The sequence below is a fragment of the Crocuta crocuta genome, unplaced genomic scaffold, assembly GCF_008692635.1.
Source record: "Crocuta crocuta isolate KB4526 unplaced genomic scaffold, BGI_CrCroc_1.0 scaffold179, whole genome shotgun sequence".
NCBI lineage: Eukaryota > Metazoa > Chordata > Mammalia > Carnivora > Hyaenidae > Crocuta > Crocuta crocuta.
The window spans coordinates 3,412,433-3,426,112 of record NW_027551568.1 but is presented as its reverse complement, the minus strand read 5'-3'; the positions used below and the strand labels follow the sequence as shown (position 1 = coordinate 3,426,112).

The 13,680-nt window shown below is 60.7% G+C and overlaps 1 protein-coding gene across 2 annotated transcripts in view; it reads right to left on the bottom strand.

Annotated features, from left to right (window-relative positions):
• Window positions 1-13,680, bottom strand: part of AFAP1 (actin filament associated protein 1) — a 78,474-nt gene that overhangs the window by 29,583 nt on the left and 35,211 nt on the right. For both annotated transcript variants that reach the window (XM_077750416.1, XM_077750415.1), the window contains exons 6-8: window positions 11,092-11,187; window positions 8,360-8,441; window positions 3,477-3,626 (exon numbers count right to left, since the gene is read on the bottom strand). In XM_077750416.1, the coding sequence (XP_077606542.1) occupies window positions 3,477-3,626; window positions 8,360-8,441; window positions 11,092-11,187 (328 nt within the window). The remainder of the gene's footprint in view (window positions 1-3,476; window positions 3,627-8,359; window positions 8,442-11,091; window positions 11,188-13,680) is intronic.

The window sequence follows — 13,680 nt, the reverse complement described above, 5'->3', positions numbered from 1 at the left end:
AAGAACGAGGACACCAACACCCCCGGGCAGCGACTTCTGTCAAGGACTCTCTCCTCCCCCTTGATTAAAGGCCGCCTGATGTTCTGAGGGGCAGCCTGTGACAGAGGGGAAGGGTACAGACCTCCCCTGTGCGTCCGCTAAAACCCTACTGCTGGAAACTTCACCAAGTCACAGAACGCCGGACCCGGACGGGACCCCGGAAATCTCCAGCAAGGCCTCCCACTAGCTCAGGCGGGGCTGCCTCCATGGAGACCCCCACCCTAGACCTGGGGCCTCTCCTTCCGCCCGCTTCTGCGTCTCTCGGCACCCAGGCTGCTCCCCCCCACCCCCCCCATGCTGCCCTCGTGCTGCTTTGGTCTGTCGGTCTGTCTGACAGACATCCGTCTGTTCACATCAGGTGAACACACAGTAACAGCAACCACTTACTGAGCATAAATGATGAGCTTACTTATTAAGCATGGAGCTTACTGTTTTGTGATTCTAGCTTTAATTTTCTTAAGACAGAGTAAGCATGGGCCCATTTCCCAGAGGAGGACCCGGAGGCCCGGAGAGATCATGCAACTTGCTGAAGGTTATTCAGTCAGTGGGCGTGGGCTGCGCGGCCCCCGTCTGCCAGGCTCGGCGCCCGTGAACGGGACCTAGGAGGACGGAGGGACGGCTGCGGAATCGGGCTGAGACGAGGCTGTCAGAGGCTCTGAGCCGGGAGGCAGAGCGGCTCTCATCTCAGTGCAGGGCTCTGTGTCATCACAGCTCGCTCCTGGTGGCCGGGGGTGGGGGGGGCTGGGGACGGTGTGCTGGTCTGGCGGTGGACAGACGGGGCAGGGAGGAAGAGAACACGCGTCTCCCAGCACCTGCTGAGCGTACAGAGGGATTGCGAGCAGCAGACGGGGGCAAATAGAAGACCCTTTCTGCTGGGGGGCTGGGGGGGGGCACCCGGCTGCCACTCACCATCACTTCGGGGACTCGGGCCGCAAGGAGCAGCGGCACGGGGCTGGCTGGGCTGACCTGGTCAGCGGCCGCGGGACCCACCCCCGGCCCACTCCCCGGAAATCATCTCTGATCCCCAGCTGCGTTTATATTATGCACCCGGAGGCCCACCTGCCAGGCCGCATATCACGGGAGAGCTGGACTTGAACCCAGGTCCCAGGTGCTCCCGGGGCCCTCCGCTGCCTGCCAGCAGCACGCCCCTCCGGCCCGTCCAGCTCAGCCCTCCTTGGCACGCGGCGCGGGGCCAGCGGCCGCAGGGCCACAGCTCAGCAGGGCTGGTGCCGCGGGCCTTTATCCACTCACGTTTCTGCCTAAAACTTTACAGCTGTACTAACGTAACTGACAACAGTCATCTCCCCCCTGCCTTTCCCTGCAGACCCGCCCCCTGGGCCCTGGGCCCAGCGAAGACCTAGATGACGATTTTTAAAGCTTGGGGACAGAGGAGGTTCTCTTAATAGAGATGAATGGTGTCCACTGGGGAGTTTGACAGAAATGCACACGGGTCTGTTACAGGTTCCGGATTCACCCTGCTGGCCCTCTGAGCAACCGAATGTTTCCAGGGAAGCACCAGCAAAGGCTTCCCTGCGGAGCCTGATGGCCACACAACGAGGCCGCGTGCAAGGGGTTATGAGCGGCAGTGAAGGGCCGTGCAGAGGGGAGCCCCGGGGGGAGCGGCAGCCCCGGGCCCGCGGGTCCCCTGTGCCCCCCACCCCGGCCGCCAGGCTCCAGCAGGCACGGCCTTCCAGAGCTCAGCGTCCAGACCCTGGTGTCTAACTCGCCTCCCACGTCAACGCTTGCTCTTCATGAAAGAATTTCAGTTTCCTTCTGCGGACCCGGAGCAGTTTTAAAAAACAAAAAGGAAGCTAAAACGGCAGTTCCCTTTTTTGGATGATTCCTTTTCCGCTTCTGAGCCCTAACTCCCCTCCAGGCCCAGGGCCAGAGGAGGGTCCACCTAGCGCTTCCTGCTGCACCGAGAAAGGCAGGGGCAGAGAGGGAACAGCATCGTGGCATCAAAGCGTTCGTGTTCCTCCTTCCNTTCCACCCCTCCACGCCACAACCCTGCCCGCCTGCTATACTTCTGCCCCTCCACGCCACAGCCCTGCCCGCCTGCTGTAACATCAACAGAGTGACACCTTCTCCTTCATGCAGGGTGGTGGACAAAGCCTCAGTCAGCCCTCTTCTATGACCCCATTGCCATCTGACTAAGGGCCAAGTTCAAGTCCTATCTGACTGCATAGACCTTTGGTGCCCTTCCACTCCCAGGGTGCCCCCAACAATTCAGGGTGGCCCCCTCACTAGGACCTCCCTGAGGGGACACCGCCAGCCCTGCCTGCCCAGCCAGCTCCCACAGCACGCACACCACCACCCAGGGCTGCCGAGGCCTCTGATGGACAGGTCTCTACGGGGCCCACTGAAGGTTCATGTGTGTGGCTTCCTAGAGCCCCAACTGTCACGGCCAGAAGGAGCTAGGACCCCTCGACTGGCCCTTGGGGTCCGGCACGCCCTGGCTTCCGCAAGCTCCGGCCGCTGCTCAGCGCTCTGCCCCCTGCCCCCTCCCCCACATTGCTGCCTCTTCCTACTGTCCTTTTGGCACGCAGTGTGGGCCCTGGCGTGTGACAGCTGCCGAATTAATGTCCCCTTGTCTGTATGGCCACCTTGAGCACTTGGGGCAGCAGAGTTCCCAGTAAAAGCCCCATACCCTGGGCCGATGGATGCTCACAGAGACAGAGGGGTGAACAGCACGAGTCTGCACAGGGAGGGGACCAGGGGCCTGGGGGACAGAACACTGGGTGTGCCGCGGGGTACACGGGCACCCCCAGCCCACCCTCGGTTCCTTGCAGAGGCCACGGCCTGGCCGTCTGGCTTCCGGTGCTGTTCTCCTGAGAACGGCTGCACGGTGGCCGAGGAAGCAGGATACCTGTCCCCCCACCCTCCCCTCTCCTCAGCGGCTGCCTCGCCTGGACCTCGCTCCGCGGGTCCCTGGGGCACTGTCCGGCCGTACTGGCTCCCTCCTCCGTCACCAGGCCGCACTGCACGTCCCTGCCTGTGACTCCTTGTTCACACAAGGGGGCTGGGCCGCATCCTGGCCGTGGCAGCCGCTCAGGGCGGATGGTGGTGACGGGCTGAGCGACAGTGCCCCCAGGACGCTCTTTCATCCACTGGGGCCGGGGGGTAACCCCACGCACGCCGGGCCGGGCCCCACGCTCCCCCTTCGCTCGCCAAGGCACGTGTGCCCCAGCTTAGAAACCCTCGAAAAGACCTTGGGAGAATGTTCTGAGGTCACAGCCAGAACTTGTTTTTGGCCTTGAAAGAACCCTGAGATCGCCTCAAACCCGGCACGGCCTTTTATGATGAAGCAATAAAAATGCAGCCCCCCTCCCCCCAGAGGCGCATGGCCGGACTAGAAGAGCCTACGGTAAAGGGGCAAGTCTGGGGAAGGGGGACACGAGCGGGGCGAGCGCCACTCCCGGCCGCGCGACACCTCTTACCGCAGGTAGGGACGTCCTCCTCCGCGGACGAGGTCTGCTCATCCGTCGACGGCTTTTTCTTCCCCAAGCCGATGATCTTGGTGATCTTCTTCCCAGTGACTTTAGACACGGTTCCCTTGGTCTCGGATTTGGAGCTTTTCTTCCTCTTAACTGTCAAGAATAACGATGGAAACGAGACACAGGTGTCGATTACAGACTTGGACTGGAAAGATTAGGGACAAAGCATAAACCACAGCCCGTCTTACTTTCCTCAATTTGTACTCACCGAGCACCTGCTATGAGCCGGTGCCGGTGTAGACACAAGAGAACACAGCAAACAGGCGTTCTGAAGGAGCCTATGTTCTAGAGGAGGCTGTGAACATGCACACGGGTGCGTGGACACGTGGGCACACGTGCGCGCACACACACACGAGGCCTGATGGCAGCCAGGCCCGCGCAGCCTACACTGGGGTGACACGGCCGAGGCCCTGGCCACCTGGAGGGGTGACTTTGAACTGCGAGCCAGGGGATGAGGAACCGGCTGAGCCTGAGCAGGAGCCTGCGGGCAGGAAGAGCTTCAGTAACGCCAAGGCCATGAGGTCGGGAGGGGGAACAGAGAGCAGCAGAGCAGCCACATCCTGGTGGCTCGTGGGGAGGGGCTGGTGGAGGGGAAGGGGCACGAGTGTCCTCCCCGGTCCCGGGGAGCCCCCAGCAGCCCCTCACCCTCCCCACGACGCCCAGGCCGGACCCTTGCATTTGAGCCTGCGATGGTCGGCGTCGGCCTGCAGGGCATGGGGTTATGAAGTCGTGCCCAATACAGCAAATGCGCAAACGCTGCGCATCAAACTGATTTCGGGTTCCCCTCGGGAAACAAAGAGCTGTGGGCTCTGGCCCCGCGTCTGGGACCTCGTGGAGCTGGGAAGGTGGGTGAGAGCGTGCACGGGACCTGGGGGTCAGGGAAGACCTTTCCGCCCACGGCAGGTCGGCAGAGGAGAGGTCACTCGGCCCTGCCACCTGCAGGCCACTGTGTGCCTGGTCCTGGCGCCAAGGGGAAGAGGCGGGAACCACAGGACGATGAGCCTCCGGGAGGTCACGTGCAGCGTCACCATGGAGGGGCTGGGCTGGAGCAGGGGCTCCCCCACAGGGTGGGGAGACACAGGGTGTCTCCGTGTCCAGGGTGACTCTTGCCTCTGACCTGTATCCCACAAGGGGCCACAGCCCCTTCTGACAACGTAATACAAGTGAGGAATCCTTCCCCCCTGCTCACCCCAGGCCTGCAGAAACCCAGCTCAAACACACACTGAATAGTTTCCAAGACAGGGGACTCAGGGACTCGGGACTACAATCCCCAGGCCTCATTCCCAGAGGCCCCTGTAACACAGAAGGACACGCTCCCTCCATCCACTGGGGCGGGGAAGCTCGCTCTCCTCCAGTCCCCACTCCTCCACCCACGGGACGCCAGGCGCAGGTGCCCCCCGCCCCCACCCCCACCCTGCAGACGCAGCGCCATCCTTTGTGTTTGCCGTTATTGCCTCTCTAGGAAGAAATGACAGTGAAAAGACAAGAAGCCAAGCCGAACTTCTGGGTGAACACAGCATTTGTTCCAGACTGAATGGAGGTGCCCCCAGAAGCCCTGCATTGAAGCCCCAAGCCCCAGGCGGCTGTGTTTGGTGATGGGGTTACGTGAGGCCATAAGGGCGGGGCCCCAATCCCACAGGATCAGCGCCCTTCTTGAGACTGCGAACTCGGAAGAGGCCACGCAAGGACGCGGTGGGAGGTGGCCGTCTGCACGCCAGGAAGGGGCCCCCACCGGCTCACAGCCCGGCACCGCCAGATCGGGCTCCCGCCTGCGGACCGTGAGAAGCAAGTGTCTGCAGCTTAAGCCTGCAGACCGTGGCGTCCTGTGAAGTCCTCGCAGGGAGCACCGGAGAGCACCCCCACCCTCCTCACACTCTCCCGCACGCCCCCTCTTCAACTAAAGCACCAAGACCCCGTTGCAATCTTAGTGGGATGGGACATTCCCACCCCCCCGGGGCCCCCAGACGTGGGGGTCCACGGTTGGGACGACCCTGTCATTAAGCTTTCAGTGTGGCCACGCCAAGTGTTTCCGAAGAGCCCCAAGACCGTTTCTGACCACAGCCCTGTTCCGGCTCAGCTTCGAAAGGAAGGGGCTCCCAGCGGGCCCTGAGGACCCCCTTCTGCAGAGCTCAGGGAGCGCAGAGCTCTTCCCGGGGGCTCAAAGCAAACACGGTACGTTTCCTTCTGATTCTACCCACATTTCCTCCTGTCAGGAAAGCACCTGATCACAAAGAAAAGACCTGATACTTTTAATTCCTTGAAGGACCACAGATGAAGTTCTTTACAAAGCGGAAAGGACTCCCTGAAAAGAAAAGTGTGTAGGAAGGTGAGAGTGTGTTAACGCTACTCACTACACACATGGCAGGATCTCACACGTGTAATAGAATTATGAGGAAACCCCTAAAAACTCAGAACCCTCAACTGAAGTCACAGACCGGGAAAGCCACAGGGTCCGAACGGCGCACAGCGTCAGCGCTCAGCAGCCAGTGAAGGGCAGACCACTGAAGGAAAGCCAACTCCTGGCATTTTTAAAGCCATAAGTAAACTGCCCAGCTAGCTCAGTCGGTAGAGCATGAGACTCTTAAAGCCGTAAGAATCAGCCCAGACGCATCCCTATGGCCAGTGGAGAATCTGATCACAAGATGGCGGGGGTACAGGCAGCTGTGTTGAAATCTCTCGACTGCAAATCGGTCAGGAGCGAGAAGGTAGGTGGTTAGGTACAGATAACGTTCTCTCTCTCTCTGCACGCGCGTGCACACACGTACAGGATTCTGGATGTTCGTATCATTCTGTGAACCGCATTTCCAGCAGGGGCCCAGGAGAAGAATGGCAAACAAGGACAGAGACCAACCAGAGCAGCGTGGCTGTGTCTCCACATCAAGCAGGAAGCGGAGATTGTATGTTATTCTGTTTTGGGGTGAAACTTAAAGACTGCTTTCCTGGCCTTGATTACACGAAACGAGCCCACGGAAGACGCAGATGGTGCCTTCCACTGAGTAACTTCTGCTGGGAAAGACTAAAATTACACCCAGACACGACCGAGTTAGGGAACCGCAGGGGCAAAGGCAGAGATCATGACCTTTGGGCGTGAACCTTGTAACATCACAGTGGGCCGGCTTACTTGGGTTTTACCATTCTCAATGGCCTGGACTGCGGACTTCCTTTCAGAGCTGGGAGACGCCTGCTGGGTAGAGCGCCTCTGAGCTGGCTGGGCAGAAGCTGGGGTCACGGGGCCGGGAGCACACGGGTTGTTGGCTTTGCACAGGGGAAACTTCCCCATGACCCACAAATCCCACCCTCCTCTCAGGCCACACACCCTGGGACGGAAAGTGAAAGTCAAGCCACGGGCTGGGAGAGGCTATGTGCAAAAACACACTGATAAAGGACTTGTATTCAAAACATTATAAAGAACTCTCCAGAGTCAATCATGTGAACAAAAATCCAGTACAAATATGGGCAAAAGATCTGGACAGACCTCTCATCAGATGAGACACGGTTGGCAAAGCAGCACATTACAAAATGCTTAGCATCATTAGTCTCCAGGGAAACTCAAGCTTAAGCTGCCATCACATAGCTCTACGTACCCATTACAGCAGCCAGAATGTACAGAACAAAGCAAGATGACATCGGTACGGTGGTGAGAACACCCAGCACCAACAAATCGTGCCCTAGGTTTTCATCCAACAGAGATGAAAAGCTGCTGTGAATGTCTAGGACAGAGTTCCTCACGACGCTCAGACCTGGGAACCCCCAGCTGTCCAGGCTGGGGGTGGGCGCCCAAACCGTGGCCCGTCCACACACTGGACCGCGGCTCGGCCACGTGAAGGAGCAGACTCCGGAGCGCGCCAGTGTAGGTGCGTCTGCCGGGCGCTGGGCTGGAGGGGAGCCAGACCCAAAGGGCACAGACTGCCCGATCCCACTCACAGGGCCTTCTGCAGAGGACACATGCGCGCCACCGGCTGCCGGGGGCATGAGGGGGTGCTTCGGGGGTCCCAGAAATGCTCCACCCCTTGACTGCAGTGATGCAGTTACAGGCTGTGTTTGTCGAAGCTCAAAGAACTATGTGCCAAAAAGCGTGGATTTTACTGGACGTAATTTGAGCCTTGTGAAGCGGACTTGGAAGAAAAGAACTCAAACTCCACACTCTACTGTTTCCTGGGGACAGAGCGCCGGTCCTACAGAGGAAAGGAGCTCTGGGCACGGAGGGGGGGCACCTCCATGAGTGTCCTTGACACCGCCCAAGGGGACACAGAACGGTCACCATGGCAATTTCATGTCATGGGTATTGAGCCACAACTTAAAAAAAACGGTTTTTAATGAAGGGGAATAAAAGGCATCTTCAGAACACGTCTTTTTTTTTTTTAATGAGCAGAAGCCTGTGAGCCCGGCCTTGGCCTCTTGCAGACGGGACAGCATCCTCAGGCGGCGGGAAGGATTACTCGGGCTCCGGGGCGAAGCGCAGGTGGCGGGGGGCGGCCACGGGGTTGCTGGTCACACTGGCCGCCCACCTTTCCCGGACGGTCGGGTCTCCCCGCCGCAATTCCTTTCAGCGATAAGTCGGGTAAGGACGTAGGCTGCTGTGAGCCCTGAGGCTGAAATGCGTGCGGGGCCCCATGAGGACCAGAGGGAAAGCCGAGGCCGGTGGCAGGCGAAGACCCGCGGCTCGCACCGGCCCAGGGGGTGTCTGTGCGCTTCCAGCAGCGCGGCGCCGGCCAGGATGCACAGCCCAACTACCGAGCCGATGGTCGCACGACTGACCAGTTTCTGCCTTTTCATTGTGGTTGTTGGTTTTCAGTCTACGTGTTTTCAGCACAAGCAGAACTCACCTTGTTCTTTTCCATTACACACAGTGACTCCGTTTTCAGCGGCGCCCTCCCCGTCCGAGCTCGGCCTCTCAGAAGACAGTTTCTGTTAGGGCACAAAGGATGACGTTACTCTTACAACGGTTCGCGCGGACCGAGTGACGTACCCGGGATGGGTCGGAAGCTCTCTCCACAGTGGAAGGGAGCGTGGGCCAAGTTCACGACAGCCCGGAGGGAGCCGGAGCTCCAGCACGGGACGGACCGCTGGCCAGCTCGCGGCTACAGCTTCCAGACCAGCAGAGGCGCACAGAACAGACTGGCCTAGGCGGAGGGCTACTGAGCACCCTAGTACCTACGGCCCCTCATCCACAGCACTTTTTCTTGCAAGTCATTTTGAAAAAATACTCAGATTACGAAAGAATATCCCCCTCACCAAGCCATAGTATCTGCCCAGAAATGAAGAGCCCACCATCCAGCTAATTTCTTCCTGTCATCGACCAATCACAGGGTGAGGCCAAAGATGTGCTCGTACTAGACACACTCTGAGCGTACACACAGAGAGCGGCTGCGGTCAAAGCCGCCCCAGGGCACACCGGCATACGTGCGATTATTTTCGTTCTGGCACCCGGATGCAGGCAGCACTCTCAGGACCCTGAGCCGGCGTCTGAAGAAGGGGTGTTATTTAGGGATCCTCCTCTCTACTGGCCAGAGATCTGTGGCATCACGGCGGGGGGAGTGGGCTTGAAAACACCCCTCCTGGTCCAGCCCACAGCCCAGCCCCACAGAGCCCCGGCCGGAGACGGAGAAAGTCTCTGGGTGAGACCGGGGCGCCAGGGCACACGCACGACCGGCCGCTAGCGCGGGGTCCGGGCGGTGCTGCCCGAGGACGACAGACAGGTGTCTGCAACCCCGTGGGCGGGGCCAGGATGCGCCGCATGGAGGGAGCTGTGGCGGTTCGCGGGCACCGGCTGGGTGTCGCCAGCCAGCTCTGCTCCAGTCTCGGGCCAGGAAGCACCCCCGGGCTCCGGGCTGGCGGGCCCGGCCAGGCACTACCAGGACAGCTTTCGAGACCAGAGGGAAGGAGGACGGCCGATGCCCACGGTGAACGGGGGCCCCGACATGCCACCGGGAGCGGACGGGCATAGAGCAGCCTGTCTGGACAGGAGTGCACTTCGCCACAGGGAGTGAAACCTTAGAAAATATTTCCACCGTTTGGTCTCGGAAGCCAGCTCCTGGGAGCCTGGTCTCAGGTCACAGAGACGCGGCAAAGACTCGGGGAGACACCAAGCACCGCGCTGTTTGAAACCGTCTGGAGAGGGAGGCGGGCACGAGGCGGGGGCACCGACCAGGACAGCAGCAGAGGCAGGGTGTTTGGTACCACACCCCTGCTGAAAACGCAGACACGCTCACTGCTTTACGAGGTGTCAAACCTGGGGACATCGCTAATAATACACAAGTCGGGGGCGGGGGCGGGGGCAGCAGCATAAGGAATTTTATGCATCAGACCATCCGAACCAGCTACACCTCCGCGATGCTACGGGGAGCCGCCTCCTCTGGGCGGTGGGCTCACGAGCGACTTCCCTCATCCCGTCTGTTGCTCTGGCCTTTCTGAATTTCTACAGCGAACATGCGTTAGCTTTGCTGCCAGGAGAAAGACAGACGGCCCACTGTGTCACAATGTCTGGGCAAGGCCTGTGAGGATAGTTTTACGTGTGTCAACTTGGAATGGGGTGGTGGATGACACTAACACTGAAATCCGTGGTCCGTGAGCAGACTGCCCACCACGGAGTGGGTGGGCCTCACCCAATCAGGTGAAGGCCGGCATGGTGCAAAAAGCCCAGCCTTTGCCAGCAAGGGAAGATTCTCCGGAAGACTGCCAGCAGACCTGGTCTCCAGCCCGCAGACCCACACGGTACATTTTGGACTTGGCAGCCGCCACAACCACATATGCCAATTCGTTATAATAAACCTCTGCACACGTACACATGTGTTACTTGTGCGTGTACATCTGTATACCCATTACCTTACATAAAGCAGTTTATATTTAGGTTTTGTACATTGTTGGTAACACACGCCCTACCGATTCTGCTTCCTGCAGAGTCCAGACTAAAACGAGAAGAGACAAAGCAGGATCCATTCACTGGTAGCGGGGGACAGACCGGGGTGGAGGGGCCTCAGAAGCTTCCTGGGACACGGGCCACCCACAGAACACTGCCCGGCCTCCGCGGAAACAAGACCTCCATGTACACACGCACAGGAAGCACGGCCAGAGAGGCCTGGTCGTGTTGCACAGCAGGGACGGGCTTACGCATGGCTGGCAAGGAAGGCCAGCCCTCCGGCCCCTCTGCTGGGCTCTCACTGCTCCTCCATCATGTAACATGCATACGGAGCGGGGAGAGGACACGCCCTGGACCACGGGGAATAACGTGTCCTGGGTCTTCAGGAAGGCACACGTGTGCAGCGCCTGCTCAACTCCAGGCGCACAGACAGCCCGGCACGCAGGGTGCAAGTCTGCCACGTAACAGCCACGACCTTGAGCCCCCTCAATCCACCAACACCTTTAAACCCATCTCTGCATCTACAGCTGGGAACAGTCGAAACAACCGTGCCATCCGGGACACGACTCACTCGAGCTGCGTGTGGAGCAGGCACCCGAGAGGCGTGCGCAGCAGAACGGCATCGTTTCTGGCTCTAAGTGCTCACGTCCTCAGAGAAGGGCTAGCAGGGCTCTGAGCCGGGAAGAAACGCGCCCTTACCTTCTCCAGCTCGGTCTTGTGCACCGGGGAGCTTGACGGCGGAGGCCCCTCTGAGTCCGCTGGGCCGCTGCAGCCGCTGTAGACCTCTCGGATCACCTGTAAGGGGCGTAGACGTGTTTGAGCACTCGCGAAGCAGGGGCGTGTGGCAGGAAAATCTGTGGGCTCAAAAGCACCTGGCTTTAAGTCCCAAGATACCATTTGTTCACTCTTTCACTCACCAGACGGGTCTCCGATCCTGGACTGACACAGGCAAGGCCTTGCGTTTGTGGGGCCTCCGCTCTAGTACAATCTAGATACCACGCTAAACTGTGGGTATCCCCCAACCGTGAAGGTAAAGTCAGACAGCAGTAAATGCCACAAAGATGGGAAGGCGGTGCTTAACAAAAGGAGAGTGGCTATTTTGTAAGAGCCAGAGGCCTCGCTGGGATGACGTGTGAGCCGGATCGTGGCCCGAAGGATGTGGCCATGTGAGGACCTGGTGGAAAAGGCGCCCAGGCAGAGGGACCAACTGGTGCCAAGGCCCTGTGGCGGATGTGAAGTGGTGAAGGATAGCGCCTAGTACCGTGTGGCAGGAGACACGGCAGAGGCCACCAGGGGGATCGCATAGCGCCCTCAGGCTGCGTTCGTGCAGTGAGAAGCCAGACGGACAGGACTGCGCCTCAGGGCCCCACCTGCCGAGCAGAGAGGCAGTGGTCCCGCCCGTGAGACTGGAATGGCCGAGACGGTGCCGGAGACGGCGCGCGCCCCCTCAGAAGCGGTAGACCGCACTCTCGCTGCGGGGGGAAGAGCGCAGGCAGGAGGTAGAAGGAAACGAGTCGGGCCGTCCCGGGGTGGCTCGGAGGACAGAANCAGCGGGTGGGGGAGAAGCATGCTTCCAGGCAGAGCTAGAAATGAACGAGGCTGTCAGGGCAGAAGAGCCTCTGCTCACAGCCCGGGAGGGGTGAGCCGCCGGAGGGAGGGCAGACAGAGCAGGACGCAGGTCCAGGAGAAGGGCCGGGGCCGGTCAGCATGTGGGGCTGAGCCAAAGGGGAGACGGGGAGAGGCTCGTGCAAGAACGAGCTGGACTGGCCAGGGAAGCGGGGGCGAGGCTGGAGGGTGCGGCTCCCAGAAGCAGGGGGGAGATGTCCAGGGAAGCAGGGGCGAGGCCAGAGGGTGCGGCCCCCCAGGAGCCGGGAGGAGGGAGAAAGCCCCTCTGCTGGGGGCAGAGGGGTGACTGGAGGGGCTGCGGGGCGGGAGGTGAGCAGAAGAGGCCGCAGGGGGGTGGATCTGGAGAAGGCGGGAGGACACGGCGAGGCCGCATGTCTGGTGGCGGGAGTCAGAGGGCGCTCCTGTCTTCTCAGCGAAACGCTGAGCGGCACCTCTCCCCGTCTCCTCTTTGGCTCTAGTTCAAAGTGCCAAGTGCGCTGAGCCTCCATTTCCTCAGCAGCAAAGGCAGGAGGGTTGGGACCCCTGCCCCGCCCTGCATGTGACTGTAAGTAAGAGGAGATGAGAGCATCTATGCAGAACGCCTCGGCCAGCACCGGGCACACGGTGGCTCCGGTCACCAGCACCGTCATGACGGTGATGCCGAGGGATCAGCGGGGATCCTGCCCCCGACGGTCAGGTGTGGGGCCCCGCGGCGGAGATCCTGGGCCCCGCCGGTGCTCACAGCGCCCCCGCGGTCCCCGCCGTCCCCTGCATGAGCACTGAGCTCCGGCTGTGACCTGGCCGTGGTTCTGAGCTGGTCATGTGCAGTGCGCAGTTCAGACGGGGCTCCGGCGCTGCGGACCGCGCCTCCGGTAAGAGACAAGGTAGGCGACGCCTCCTTCAAAACGTCTTCTGTTCTTCACCCAAGCACCTTCGGGGCAGAACCGGGAGGCCAAAGTCCAGGTACCCTGGTAGGAGCTCGGCAGTGCCAGCCCAGCACGCATGCCCAGGCTCCGCGGCCGGCACTGGCGCAGGGATGAGCGCCAGGGCCCAGGGCAGGCGCGTTATGAAAAAACTATCAAGCGAGGTACACCTTTGAGACTAAAACAGGAAAAAGGAAAAGGAAAGAAAAGCCCAGAGAAGTTGCTGACACGTGTTTTCCCTGTCGATTCTGAGGTGTGAATGCGTGGCCGGAGTGACATGCAGTGGCCCCGGCCCTCTGGACACCCGGGTCTCAGTCCGTGCTGCCTCCGTTCCCGCTGGCCTGGGCCGGGCGTCTGTCCCCCCGTCCCTCCCCTGCGGCTTCATCAGATCTTTAGCTGACAAGGCAAACTGTCTTTGCTCCAGGGAGAGAGTCCGAGACGGCGGCACCTCCCGGGCCTGGCGTCAGACAGAAAGGGGTCTCAATCCCGACCCTACCGCCTCCTCCACACAGGGCTGCGCGACGCACACTCGGGCCTGCGTCCCGGCCCGCAACATGCAGGAGACAAGGCCACCATGGGAAGCAGTGAGAGTCCAGCCGCGCTCTGCTGGAGCGGGCACGACAGCCGTCCACAGAGGATGCGCCACGGGGTGGCATCCCGGGCTCAGTTCACGCGACAGAACACAACCTGCAGGGCCCTCCCTCCTGGCGAAGCTTTTACGCATGAAGCAACCATTGTCTTTGCTGCGGCACCGTCCGTG